General features: G+C 43.1%; 1 protein-coding gene across 12 annotated transcripts in view; it reads right to left on the bottom strand.

Annotated features, from left to right (window-relative positions):
• Positions 1-14,054, bottom strand: part of otofa (otoferlin a) — a 532,520-nt gene that overhangs the window by 345,834 nt on the left and 172,632 nt on the right. For all 12 annotated transcript variants that reach the window (XM_072498930.1, XM_072498920.1, XM_072498925.1 and 9 more), the window contains exon 4: positions 4,955-5,054. In XM_072498930.1, coding sequence (XP_072355031.1) covers positions 4,955-5,054 — 100 coding nt within the window. The remainder of the gene's footprint in view (positions 1-4,954; positions 5,055-14,054) is intronic.

Genomic DNA, 14,054 nt, shown 5'->3' with positions numbered 1-14,054 from the left:
TCCCAAGAAAACACAATGGGCTGGACTCTCCATCGGCAGGATCCGCTTTGCTGGCAGCGCAATTGCGCCCGTGGATTTCCTGAGGCACGGGGACGCCCACAATGGGAAACCCCATTGGCCGGCTGTTAAGACAGAGGATCCCGCTGCCGGCGGGGTCGCACAGCACCAGAAAATGGGTGAGTCTTGACAGAGAATCCCGCCCAATGGGTTTCCCATTCAGAACATCTATGCATCACAATTTTTTTTAAATCTGGGGAGCTACAGACTGTTGTCCGGAAGCACTGGAAGAGTATGATGCATAGACACCAGTAGCCATTCAGACAGAGTTGTTCCTATGTGCACTTGTCTTAATACTTGCAGATCCTGCGTTTCATAAAATAAGCCATGAATGAGATATGCTACATTTTGAGTCCACCTCCACAATATACATTCCGCTGCTAATGTCTGTCAAAGGTATATCTGCTTTTAACTTTATGATAGGATAATTTGCCACACAAATGCCAGGCAATAACCATCGCCAACAAAAAAAAATCTAACCATCACCCATGACAGTCAGTGACAATACCATTACTTAATCTTCCACTCTCAACATCCTGGGGGTTCCCATTACCCAGAAACTGAACTGGACTAGGCATATAAATACTGCAGCTACATGAGCAGGTCAGAGTCTATGAATTCTGCAGTGAGTAATTCACTTCCAGACTTTCCAAAGCCTGTCCACTATCGACAAGGTGCAAGTCAGGAATGTAATGGAATACTCTCCGCTTACCTGGATCAGTGCAGCTCCAACAACACTCAAGAAGCTCGACACCATCAAAGACAAAGTAGCCCACTTGATTGGTGCCCCTTACACAAACATTCACTCCCTCCACCACTGACAGTCAGGAGCAGCAGTGTGTACCATCTCCAAGATGCAGCGAGGAAGCTCACCAAGTCTCCTTAAGGCAGCACCTTCCAAACGCACAATCAGTCATCTGAAAGGACAAGGCCAGCAGACACATGGGAACATCACCACCTGTAAGTTCCTCTCCAAGTCACTCACCATCCTGACTTGGAAATACATCGCCGTTCCTTCACTGTTGCTGAGCCAAAATCCTGGAACTCCTTCCCTAACAGCACTGTGGGTGTACCTGCACACATAGACTGCAGCGGTTCAAGAAGGCAGCTCACCGCCACCTTCTCAAGGGCAATTAGGGATGGGCAATATCACTGACCAAGCCAGTGATGCCAACACCTCCCATAAGTGAATTTGAAAACAATTCCAGGTTGCCACTTGGAATATCATGATCAGATGTCAGTCAGTTTTTAAGACGCATTTAGCAATAAAGGCATTGTTTCCTACAGGAAGCTATTTGTCATGGATGACCAGTGACAGCACGGGACATTCAATTTTACAGAGTAATAGGATTTTACAATAATCAAGTAGTCACAGAGGGAAGTTGCATAGACAGAAAAGTACCTATAATGACACCCTAAGTTTGCTGTTATGTTAGTTTTCCAGATTTAGTTACAGAGAAGCCATCGAATCAGAGAATGGACAGCACAGGATGTGCCTGTGCTGGCTTTTCGCAAGAACAGATCAGCTGGTCCCACTCCTCAGTCCTTTCCCCATAGCCCTGTATTTTCCCTCCTCAGATACTTATCCAGTTCACATGTAGACCCTGAACAGAATCAATGAACTGAAAAAAGATCAAATAACCAATAGATAGAAACAAAATTGTCCTTCCCAGCATTTATATAACGACACTGAATATTAAAGTGGGCAGGGATAATGTTGTCTTGAATATTTCATGATGTAAATATATTTCCCTTCAATTGTAAATATTTAATCGAAAGGTTGGAAACTTTTAGCATTAAATACAATTTTAAAATAGAGTTAATAGAGTTGTATAGAGTTTACCTTCCTTTATGAATGTGGTCTAAAACTAGATCTTGAATTAGAATTAGGTTTGCCCAGGTTTTGTTTCCAAATTTGCCCAGTTCTGATCAATTTGTATGTCACGCTCCCCCTTCCTCAAAGTAAGGTAAGTGTGTGTATTATTTTTTTAAAGTCAAAATCTAAGGATAATAGTCTTGCGGATCCAAGATGCAGACTCTAGATCCTCCTTGCCTTCAGTTCTGAGCATTATTGCTGGACTCCTGCTAATGGGCTCCTGATCATGTCATCTAAGTGATGCTGTGTGGCCCAAAATGATGGGGAGAAAATAGGAGGATTTCACAAGCCCACGCAAAAAATAAGAAAATCTGCGATCTCATGGGGCTGATTCGAGTTTGTCCACAATTAATACTTTCAATTGTTTTCTTCTAAATCTTTGTCTTGCTGATTTTCTGTGTTGCTGGTACATTTAGAGATTGAAAACCACCTGAACTGCTTAATTCTATTGCTAATGGAACTTAGACATTAATTATTGATTGCAATTGAAAGCCAATGTTATCTGGAAAGAAGATGATTTCTGACTGTTTGAATGCATTTAAAATAAAAGCTCTTTGTTGGGACAGGATTTGAATGTGGTTAAGCAGGACGGTTGGATGCTTGAAGTGACCCTGGTTCTGTTGAGTTGTTTCTGCAACTTCAATGCAGGCAAATTCAATTGGTGGAGTTTAGCATTTCACCCATTTGCCCGCCTGCCCTGCCTACATTTTGAGGCATATCTGGTGGAACTCCCAGACTGTAGATTGGGAATCCCTTGACTCAGCTATACTCTTGGAAGTGGAAAGCAGGATACATTCTGGGCCACCCTGGGCCCCAACAGGAAGCAATTGCATGATAGGCCTGCTAGCATGGGAGCAAAACTATTAAATACAAGTGCATCTGAAATCTTCAGTCTGATCAATCAGTGGCTCTCCTCGCAAGTGAAGCAGCAGTAGTTAAATAAAGTTCTAACTGCTATTTCTTTTACATATTGTAATAATTCCAGCAGAGGCCTGGCTAAATGAAATAGATTTATTCCTGAACAGAAATAAAGCTGCTGCTGTGGCATTCCAGTCTAGCATCCCAAACTGGGACCATCGGGAATGCCGGTCTGGGACACAGAATTTAAAGTCTCACTTGCGAGTCCCTTTTGGGCAAGCCCCTGGCTGCTCAATACACTAGGTTGGCAGTGCCAAAGTGCCAAGCTGGCATTTTGCTTGTACCGGGGATCAGGCCCGGGTGTGCCAGCCAGTACGTGGCGGGTTGTGGGACGGGAATAAGTACCTCCCAACAGGTGAGTTGGGGCATTGTGGGTAGGTCTGGGGTTGTGTCGGGGGGGTGGTCGATAATGTCACCATTTAAAAATGGGTTCCCAATTCTTCCTGCACTGAGGAGATCTGCTCGTCGGATCCCCTTAGTGCAGGAAATGATATTAAGAGCGGCCTGGTGGGGGGGTTGCCGCACCGGGCCCAAAATAAGAACAGAGTGCCGTTAGATAGCGGGGTCATTCCTGGTGCTTTTACTCGTTACTCCCGCCCAGAATGGGATTATTTTGTTTGGTTAGAACGTGACCATAGTTACTCTGAAAGAGTTAGAAGGGGGAAAAAAGCAATTCCATTCAGAGTAACTATTTTAAAGACCCAGTCTGAACCCTACAGGGGACACCCCCCAGATCACCAGCCCCCCAACTACGCATCCCACCCCTCACGGTATTCCCACCCGCAAAATATTCTGCCCCCCACCCCCAACAACAGGGCCTGGCCCACACCAGTTCTTCCACCTCCTGATTCAAATGAGCCTCCCACAAGCTGACCCACCCCCCAACCGGATCTGGCCCCATGGCAGCCCTGCAACCCCACCTCCCCACAAATGTCCAACTCCTCCCCCATACCTGACTTATCCGCTCATGCCCGATTCCCCCTTCCCCATGTTCAACTCCCCCCACGATGTTCAATTTCACCCCGAGTTCTGAATCCCATCCCGCCATGTCTGAAACTCCACCCTTCCCACTGCCCCACCCAAACGTCCAAAGCTCCCACCCTCCGATGTTCAGTCTCACCCGGCCTGAGTCAGAAAGGCCATGTGAAACAGATGTTTTACAATTTAAGCACAGGCAAGTCAGTACGGAATGACAATCTGCCACTGATAGCCACTCCGAGGAAGTTACTGGCCAACAGGAGACACTGCTCACTAATCTGTAGTAATGTACCATCAAACAAAGTGTGATGGAAGGAGTGGGAGCAGAGTGTATCACACTGGCAACAGCTCAAACCTGGCTCTCAACTTGGGGGGAATATTATGGAAAATGTATTCCATATGTATTCTCCCCCCCCCCCCCCCCCCCAACATTAATTGCAAAGTCAATAGAAACTATGCCCTTCAGTGTTAACAGGCTAGGGGTGGAGGTCTAAATGAGGGAAGAGTGGAATGCCCACCCTCAGGGACAGGAAGCCCCACCCTGGAGAGCTTATGGCCAATCCAATTGGCCGATAGTTCCATCTTCCCAGCTCCGCCAGAAGCAAGTAGTCCCCGGAAAGGAAGAATGTAGATGCCAGACTTGAAGGTAAATATGAGTATTTTTTCCAGAGAGGCTTTGGGGACCACAGCAAGGTGGGGGAGGGTGGCAGTGGAATGGGTTTTAGAGGGGGGGGGGGCACAATTGGTATTTTATCACCTTGGAGGGGGCCCTGGTGGGAAGAGGGGATCCTCATTTCATTCCCACATTCACCCATGAAATCTGCCTGGCCAGCTGCCTTCCCCAGCCATACCTATTATTGTGCTGGAGTTGGAATACATCCTTAGGTGGCCATTATTTGGGGTGGGACACCCGCTTTATTTTATGTGCTCTCCCATCTTCAAATATATCAGCAAGGAGGCTGTAAAATTGCCCTATGTTCTGAGTCTGGATATCAAAGAGGCCTCATCTTCCTTTGTTTGGACTGTACAGCTTTCCTTCTGTTTGCCTTCTCTGTTGAAAGATAGGTGGGAGGATATGAAGGGAGCCAAACACTAGGAAGAGAGAAAAAAGTTCAAAACACTTACCCTGATTGAGCTGTTGTTGTCATCTATTAATGTGTCTGCAATTTCCAGATGTCCTTCTTCCACTACCTTCTGTAATACCATCCCGAAAGTCCCAATTAATCTGGGAGTAACACAAGAATGGGACATTAGCGACAGCATTTCTTGAATTTGAAAATGGTGCCAAATGATAAAACCCACATTATATTGCACAAAACCGTCATATCATTTTAGAAAAAGAAACCAATTTATGGTCAATTCTACATATACTATTTAATAACAGTGTATAGAGAAAATGCATATTAGTGATCATTTCACTAAGGAATGCAATTATGTATGTGGACTTGCACCAGCATCTAGAAACCATTACCAAAGTATGTTCAATGTACAAATTGTGTTTCAAGCTGCAATACTCAACAATGCATCACATAGCAAAAAAATAATGTTTTGGGCAGGGAAATAACCATTGTCTATTTTAGTTAATCCTTTAAAACTTCTTTATGATTTCTGTACTGTGATTTTGGATTGAATAGCCAGTATCCACTTTTGTACACGTTAAGCATCCCTTCTCTGAAACTCCAAAAACCGAGAAAATCCGAAATCTGCACTTTTTTTTCTAATGCCGATGTGATGACACGAGTCAGAAATCTCACAAGACTCTGGAAAGGTTCGCTGGTGATGCGTAGGTCCCAGTGCGCCGCACATGTGCAGGTCCCAGGAACAGGCTGTTTCATCCCCTCCAAAATTATATTCCGAAATCTGATACACACTCGGCCCCAAGCATTTCGGATAATGGATGCTCAACTCGTAACAGGACTTCATCCAACCCTTATTTAAATCCATGTGGAGTTACCAAACCATATTGGTAATCTGTTCCACAATTTTATCAACTGCTGACTAAAACAAAATGGCTAAATTTCCCACTACTTTATGACACACTGAACCTTGAACTGTATCCTTTGCTCCTTGTTAGCTCCCGCGATCCAAAATCTCTATACCTGTCAAAATCTTAAAGCTTGCCTATCTATTTTCCTCCCAATCCTCCATTGTTTTCAGACACTACAGTCTCAGGGGAGCAATACCAACATTTTAGTTGCTTTCTTCACTGATAGCAAACAAGGAATTGTTTCATTAGTTCATTAAAACAAGGTTTTAATGAACTAACCAGCAAAACTCAATTATCAGGTTTACACAATTCTGTAACATGTAATCCCCTTTTCTGTTTCTTCTACCTAATCTCATGGCCATTCTGTCCAGATCCGATTGTTTAGTGCAAGTTGATCCCCTCCATGAACCATTATTCCAGGTTTGACATCATCTGAAAAATTGGGACTTCATGAATAATATCCCCCTTACAAGTCATTCATAAAAACAATAAAGAAAACTGCAGTCCCAATACTGACCCCTGTGGACCCCTACAGTATTCATCTTCCACTCCGTACACATTACCAGCCTGTGCTGTCTCAACCCAGCCTAATATTTGCTATTAATTCTGTAGGCATACACCCCATGAACCTGGCATCACACCTGTGACCTCCTCAAAGAACAATAAATTGTCAGAATTGAATTCATTCTGAAACCACGCCAAATCTCTGTAAACAGGTACTGTTCTTCTCCATGATTATTTTGCTTCACTCCGAACAACTTAAACTCTTCAGGTCTGTCATTTGGGGATTCAACTCTTATCCTTTATTGGCTGCTGTAAAATCCACTGCGATGTTTCCCTATTGAATGAGCTGTGAAAGCTTTCTGAGGCCTTTTTAATATGTCTTCCTCTGTAATGGTAACAATGCGATAACCAATCTCTCATCTTCATCCGTCAACTCAAGTGTTTCTCCACCTTTTCATATTATAAAAAGTCACAAATATGATTCAGCAATTGTCATTTTCTCATTATCACACTCCAGCTTTCACTGTCACTGGTAAATGATCCCATATCCTTCTACTCCTATTAATAGTTATTGGTATAGTTGAACAATGGGTTGTTATTGTCCTTGATATTTTCTGCTATACAGCAACCTTCCATTTAGCATTCATAATGTAGTCTTAAAAAATGTCTGGCTAAATGAAAATCACTTGCCCCATAAGAAAGCATGTAATAAGTGTAGGTTACATTCCTGGCCTGTTTGCATTAAAGACCCATCAGCTGCCTTGAACACAACTGGCCCCAAAATCATCTTATTAGCTGACTCTTTCTACTGACCTCCTGCCTGCTACTTTCTACACATCTCCCGACCCTCTTGCTCGCGTCTCCCTCTACCAATTCTCCTGCTTGCCGCTTCATTCTCTTGCTCTCCTGCTGGCCATTTCCCTCCCCAATCCTCCTGCTTGCTCTGGGGAGGTCAGGGGAGGTAGGCAGCAAGAGATGGGTTCAGGGGAGGGAAGGGTGAATGGGAGAGTCAGGGGAGGGAAGCAGAAAATGGGTTGGGAGAGGGAAGAGATGAGTGGGAGGGAGCAAAGGGGTCAATGAAAGCGACGAGCGAAGTGGTTACTAATTTAAAAAAAAGACTGAACATGCACAATAAGTGAGCTATAACAAAAATGGAGGCAGTGTTATTGCGGCCTAAAATCAAAATACTCCTTTAGAACACCTTTTAAACACAGAATACCAGTATTTCCCTCATGCTCATTCAGTGCAACTGATGAGTCTCTTGTTCTTTCTCTGCTTGCTTATATATTTCTGCCTAAGATGTTCCTTCCCAATATATTTAAAAGTTTTCTACGTTGTTTAATTTCCCCTCATGCATTCCATGACTTTTCTTTCCGCCATTGCTCTCAACTCCCTTCTGGAACAAACTGCCTCTGAATTATAAAGTAGATTTGCTTAAAATATTCAATTTTCCTTTCCTTTATATAATTCTGCCCATTTTGATATTGTATTTCATCTCTTCAGCATTTATTCTCTTCAAATCTAATTTCTTAAAATCAGACAGGACAGTAATATATATCCAATCTGCTACGATTCTTGTTTCTCTCACCTTTTCATAAAAAAAGATTCTCGAGTTTTTTCAATAAATGCTGTTGTGTATGTGGATTATCTCCTTTGTAAGTCCCAGCCTATGTCAGGAAGACTAAAATCTTTAATCTTTATTTTGATCTCCAACACTTGAAAAAATAACCAACTTAAAAAGAAAACTTCATTCCCTTTAGGTTTGATTTGTTGCATTTATTTATTTCTGCCAGTCCTAACACATGGACAAATGAAGGGTACCAGGTGTAGTCTCGCCGTAGCCACATGATTGATAAAGTACATAAAATATTTCTACATCTCAGTAAGTAAAGATTTTTCTTTCGTTTAGTTTAGAAAATGTTTTTCATCTAAATGCCTTGTAGCTTTGTCTCTGGCCTCGCGGCAGTTGCGTCACGATATAATCTAATTAGCTTCAGCTTTTCAACAAATGTGCAATGAAATCTAAGCAACCTTTTTATCTTGTCAAGCTGTGAAATAAAAATATTTCTCTGAACTACCTTAATTCTTTACTTTAGGTTCACATAAATAGTGCAACAATGAAAATGCCTTGCTCAACACGTTTTATTTCTTCAATCACTCTCTCGAGCTTCAGTGGCTACACTTGGCTTTCTTTATTGTTTTGTTCACTTTACAAGTATGATTTATTTCATCTAGAATTTTTAACTTTTCATTTGATTTTTGAAACAAATGCACAAATTGGGCTGAATTTTGTCAGCCCTGCCTTGCGTACTAGTGGCAGGCTGTTGCCACTCGTGTGGAATCTGTGGTGATATGCGTATAGGCATGTCTATGCATAATTGTACATAGTTGTACCAATGTATATATTTGTATGTAATAGTGACACTGACCAATACATGTAGACACCCATGACCTCCCGCCAGCAGGTGGAACCAGACCAGGACAGATATATATATCAGAGGATGGACGGGAGCCAGACACTTGGTAGCAGTACAGACAAGAGTACAGACATCAGTAACGGAGACGGAATTGTTTATACAGAGAAATGCATGATTACTACTAAGAATAAATACTTGTAGCAACTACATTGTCGTGTTCTATGTGTACTTTCATCATCAAGAAAGTAATAGCACATAACAGAATCCAGCGTTGATAGACAGTCAGATGTGGCGCTGATAGACAGTCCTGGTTTCACTGTAGTAGATGTGGATGGTCAACACAATAACCTTATAAACCAGGACCCTTGTTGATTTCTAAAGGTCTCTGTTGTCAAAGACACATTAGTGCAGCTTGAAGAAGGCAGCACTGGTGCAGTTGACTCAGTACTGGACTTCCACATTGATGATAGTCCCTTGGGAGAGATGGCTGCTGCAAGTATTGCACATACTTTATAACCTGGGAAAGGCTGGTGAAGAACTGTCCTCTTAGCCATGCTTAAAGATAGGCCAAGCCTTTTGTAGGAGATGTTGAAGAGGTCAAGAGTCCTTTGCATGTCCTGTACAGAGTGAGCCATCACACAGTGGTCATTTGCAAACTGAAGGTTATGGATGTCCATGGTGGTCAATTCTGATTTTTCCCAGAAGCGACTCAGGTTGAATAACTTCCTGTCCAGGGATACGTGATGCTGACACCTGATGGGAGGTCATCTTGGACCAGCTGGATGATGATGATCATGTAAATGGTAAATAGTATGGGTGTGATCACACAACTTTGTTTAATCCTGGTGTGAATGTGAAAGTAGTCAGTATTAGATTCCCCACTCAGGACGGTGTTGGTCATATTGTCATTCCGGAATCTCAGGATGGTGACAAACTTCAACAGGCAGCCAAAGTGTTGGAGGATGAAGAGTTTCACGATTTAAAAATCAACCACACGTTTGTCAGGTCGATGGAGGTTCCTGGCATTTATTCTGGATCTGCCTAGCCATAAAATCCATGTCCTCAGCACCCCATGGTAGTTGGACGTCACACTGGGTCTCTGGGATGATCTCCTCAGCGACAGGACAAAGGTGATTCAGTAAGATGCGGGCCAGGATCTTATCCGCAATGGACATGAGGGAAATCCCCCCTGTAGATTTCACAATCAGATTTAATCCCCTTCTTGTGGTTCGTAATGATGTTCACATTCTTGAAATCCCGGGGAAAGGCCTTCTTCGTCTCAGAGGCGAAAAATTAACTGGTGGAGTTGTGACGCAAGCTGATATGCACCGGCATGGTAGACCTCTGCAGGTATTGCGTTGAATTCTGGAGATCAGTGTAAAGACTGCCAGGCCAATGCTAATGTCATCTGTGAATTGCTTCTACCAGCACTGAAGCCCTGCTCCTGCTGGAGTTCCATTTCTTTTACAGTGAAGAGGAAATTGTGCGGTGCTTTCCCTATACAAATTGAAAAATATTCTCTTTAGCTCTGTGCTAATGACCGGGATTCTCTGCTCCCCGCTGCTGCAGTTGGGAATCCGGATTGAGGGGAGAATGGAGCGTCGGCCAAAAAATGGGATCAGCTCTCTGTGGCAGATCCGTTCCCAGTCACTGCTCTTATCTGCTGCTCACAGCGAGCTGCCACTTCAAAGCAGCTAAGTGGCTTCACTTCCTCTTTTGTAACTACAGAAAGCACTTAGCATTGTTGAAGTGGTCAGGAGCTGTCAATCATAACAAGACTGCTTATAAAAGTTGTGGTTAAGATCAATGGCGGATACTTGAGAGACATTCAAATGTGAAGGTAAAGATAAATAAACAAACCGCCTAGCAGCTGTAACTGAACTATTAAGCTGTCCATCACGGGCTAGTGGAAGGTACTACTCTGAAATGCTTAGCATTTCAAAGGATCTCAAGGGATTTCATGTCTTTTTAAGTGTTGAGGGCTTTCAAGGAAGGTTCTGACAGAGCTGCAGTTTCAAAGGCATAGGGCTGAGGGAGCAGGTGTTAAGGAAGGGAAAGTGTTCCTGCATTGATTCTTCACTGAACTGCCTGGACAGTTGCCAGGCAGAGTAGTTCAGGTTTGTTGCTCGTTTTAGCCTTAGTTTAGTTGCTCTTGTTCTATCACCTTTGCTCTTGAGTCGCCAGGTATCTTTCTGATACCGCCACGTGGTTCAAGTCCGAGTAATGATCAATGATCCAACACACCGCTTAGTAAGAGTTAAATCAACGCACATTTATTATATACAGTAATCAATACTTATACATTAATTCTACTTCTAAGCTACTTCCTACAACTAACAGGCCAATACTTAACTTTGGAAATGGCCCACCAGGTCAGGGAAACGAATGGCCTTTCGTAAGGGTTCTGAGCCTGCGGGATTCAAAGCGGGTACAGGTCGATAGTCAGGAGTGCCTATCTCGTAGCGAGCGTTGGAGTAAGACTTACGGTTCTCGCAGCTGTTGTAGAAGGTCAGCAGAAGAGTCTCGAAGGGTGTGGAGAGGAGAAGAAGGGTCGATTTGAACTTGGACTCTATTCTTATAGTCCCCAGGGGCTTCCTGCCTTTCGGGGCGGACCCTGTACCTGGTTCCAAATGATTGGGCTTCGTCCCAATCACTTGTTTCGATATTCTCCAATGCTGGAGCGATTCCTTGATCGATGGGCGGTTTTGGGGTGGTCGTTCACCTCTCATTGTGTAGGCTCCTGCTGGCGCCGAAAAGTCTGGGTTGGCTTTGTGTGTCTAATTTGTAGCGTATTGTTCCCGGGGATTGCTAATTAGTATTCAGATGGCTGGTGTTGTGTTGTTGTGTTGATGGCTGCAAGTAGCGATTCTGTCTGGCCTCCCCAGAGGCGAATATACTGTTTTACCTGCAGCTGACTGTTTGAGTCCTGTTGGCTGATTTTCCCCTCAGCCTCTTCCGTTTGCCATTTTAAATCGGGGTTTGGCCATTCTAATCGGGAGTTAGTCATTTTAACCGGCTACAGGTTGAAGAGGCCAATTCAGAGTTTAAAAAGTCTGACCAGGATGTTAAACAGAGGGCTGCCTCAGATCACCATGCCAAGGCTGATCTTGAGGGTGCCCAGGGGTGGAGGGGTTGTCCAGACACGAGACTCCCATCCCGGAGGAGGGACCCAGGGTCAAGCCCTCACCCACAACCCTCACCTACCCAATGCCCAAGACCCTTGGGGAACCCCGCTCTGCATCCTGGCAGTGGCAAGGGGCACATTAGCAATGGAATCACCCCCCTTGAGGTTCACCACACCAGGCTAGGGTGTCACTGCCAGAGTGTCTGTGCCATGGTGGCAGGGAACCATGCCCCATTGGCAATGCCGGGGGCATGGACAGAACAGTGTTGGCTGAAGCGGAGGTGGCTGAAGAAGAGGCGGAAGGGGAACTGAAGTGATCAGGGGCATCAATATTTGCATTGCAGGGGGGAAGGAGGCCTGCTGCTGGACTTTGGGAGCGCCTGTTCCGAATGGCAGCCCGAGCTGGAGAGTGATGAGAATCCAAAGCACTTGCCACTCATCATATATTTGCATGCCAAAGGACTGTGACTTGCACCTGGACGCTGCTCTTAGCACTAGCAGGGACCAGTCCCAATTCTCCACTGGTAGGAGCACTTAGACTCCAGAACGGAGGACCCTGGCCTACATCTCTTTCATACGTTCATTAGTTTAATTTCATCACTATCACATAAATCATGATTCACAATTTGTTGAAATAGGTTCTAGAGTTGTAATGGTCATTAAGAAATACTGTGCTGGAAAATGGAGTCTGGTGTAATCTCTCACTGATGCATGTATGTGATTGAGTGACATTAGTGGATACACAGCGTTTCTGAATTACGACAGGGAACTCTTAGCAACAGATTGACAATCTACATATTTTTATTTTGTATTCATGCTTTGAGATGATACTGATGATACTGAACACATTGAATAGATTAAAATTAACATATAATTTTCTGTAAAACACATCCTGTTATTTATACTCCCTTTGTAATGAACTATTTTACATTTTGTATGAATGGATTTTATATGAACCAGAAACATAATGGTCAACCAGCAAAACGTTCTAGAGCACAGTAGATTTAATCATGTTTGAACTCATAGAGCGGTGCTTCAGAATCTTAGAAAATTCCAAAAGAATCTAAATATTAAGATAAACAGTTCACTCGTAATCTTTACATGATAATTAGAATGCTTATACAAATAAGTATTTCTTTTCAGACATTTATTTTTCTGTTGGTTTGTTTTCATTACTTCAGTATAAATCTATAATGGAGATTTGTCTTCACGGGCCAAAAATTACCTTTCTGAATGCCCTGATTCCTGTACTGCCCCCTCCATGTTGTTGGTTCTCCTGTTTCCATATATCCTGTCACCATTTCTGTCACTTCAATTCTCTCTTTACCGTCCCTCTGAGTCTTTCAACTTGTTTAAGTCAGTCTCTTTCTATCAGCCTCCATCTATGATCCCGTGGCCTGGCTTGAGTGTAATGTTGCATTACTGCATTTGTCATCTCACCTGTACTTATTCAGACAAGCCTATTTCCACGTGGTAATGTTGATTTTTTTGAAAGATAAAAATGATTTCAATTGTCTTAATTCCTTTAAATTTCAATCTTACAGCCACATTAAGTACCATAATAGTTAATTAAGTTTGTTGTGATTAACAGAAAAATAAAGCAAGATTATGTCAGGCTAAAAAATCTACTTGTTATTTGCACTTGTGGGTTATGCAGCCAATGGCACTCAGATTATTTTTCAGGGCGTCATTCCCAACGATTCATTTGTTTGGTGTAAAATCATGAGTTAGTGAGAACAATTAAAAAAAAAAAAAAATCAGGCATTCACAATCCAGTAATTAATATTTTAAGTGATGAAATGTAATGATTTATCTCTTCTCTATTGTTTAGTCTTCCGCTTATAAAACTGAGCGTTCTGTGTTTGGTCATGTAGGAGATATTTTACGGGACTTTGCATATTAGAAACAGTAACAATCAATGTTACCTAAATAACTATTCAGGAGATTTTAGTTGCAGCAATGTGAAATGGAAGATAAGGGGTTCAGACTTTAACCCAAGAAATGACTGGAATTGCACTCTGGTGAAATAGCCAGATGATGTTATATCAAAGAATTCCAATCCAGTCCTAAAGTAGCAATTTAAAAAAATCTTTTTGAGGCCTGGATTCTCCGTCCTGCGACGCCTTCATCATGTTTCCCGATGGTATGGAGAATCGAACGTTTGGGGGAAAATCGGGATCGGCGGCAACTCAA

The sequence above is a fragment of the Scyliorhinus torazame genome, chromosome 4 (assembly GCF_047496885.1).
Source record: "Scyliorhinus torazame isolate Kashiwa2021f chromosome 4, sScyTor2.1, whole genome shotgun sequence".
NCBI lineage: Eukaryota > Metazoa > Chordata > Chondrichthyes > Carcharhiniformes > Scyliorhinidae > Scyliorhinus > Scyliorhinus torazame.
The sequence above is the reverse complement of the archived record's forward strand: the minus strand, read 5'-3'. Positions and strand labels throughout refer to the sequence as shown.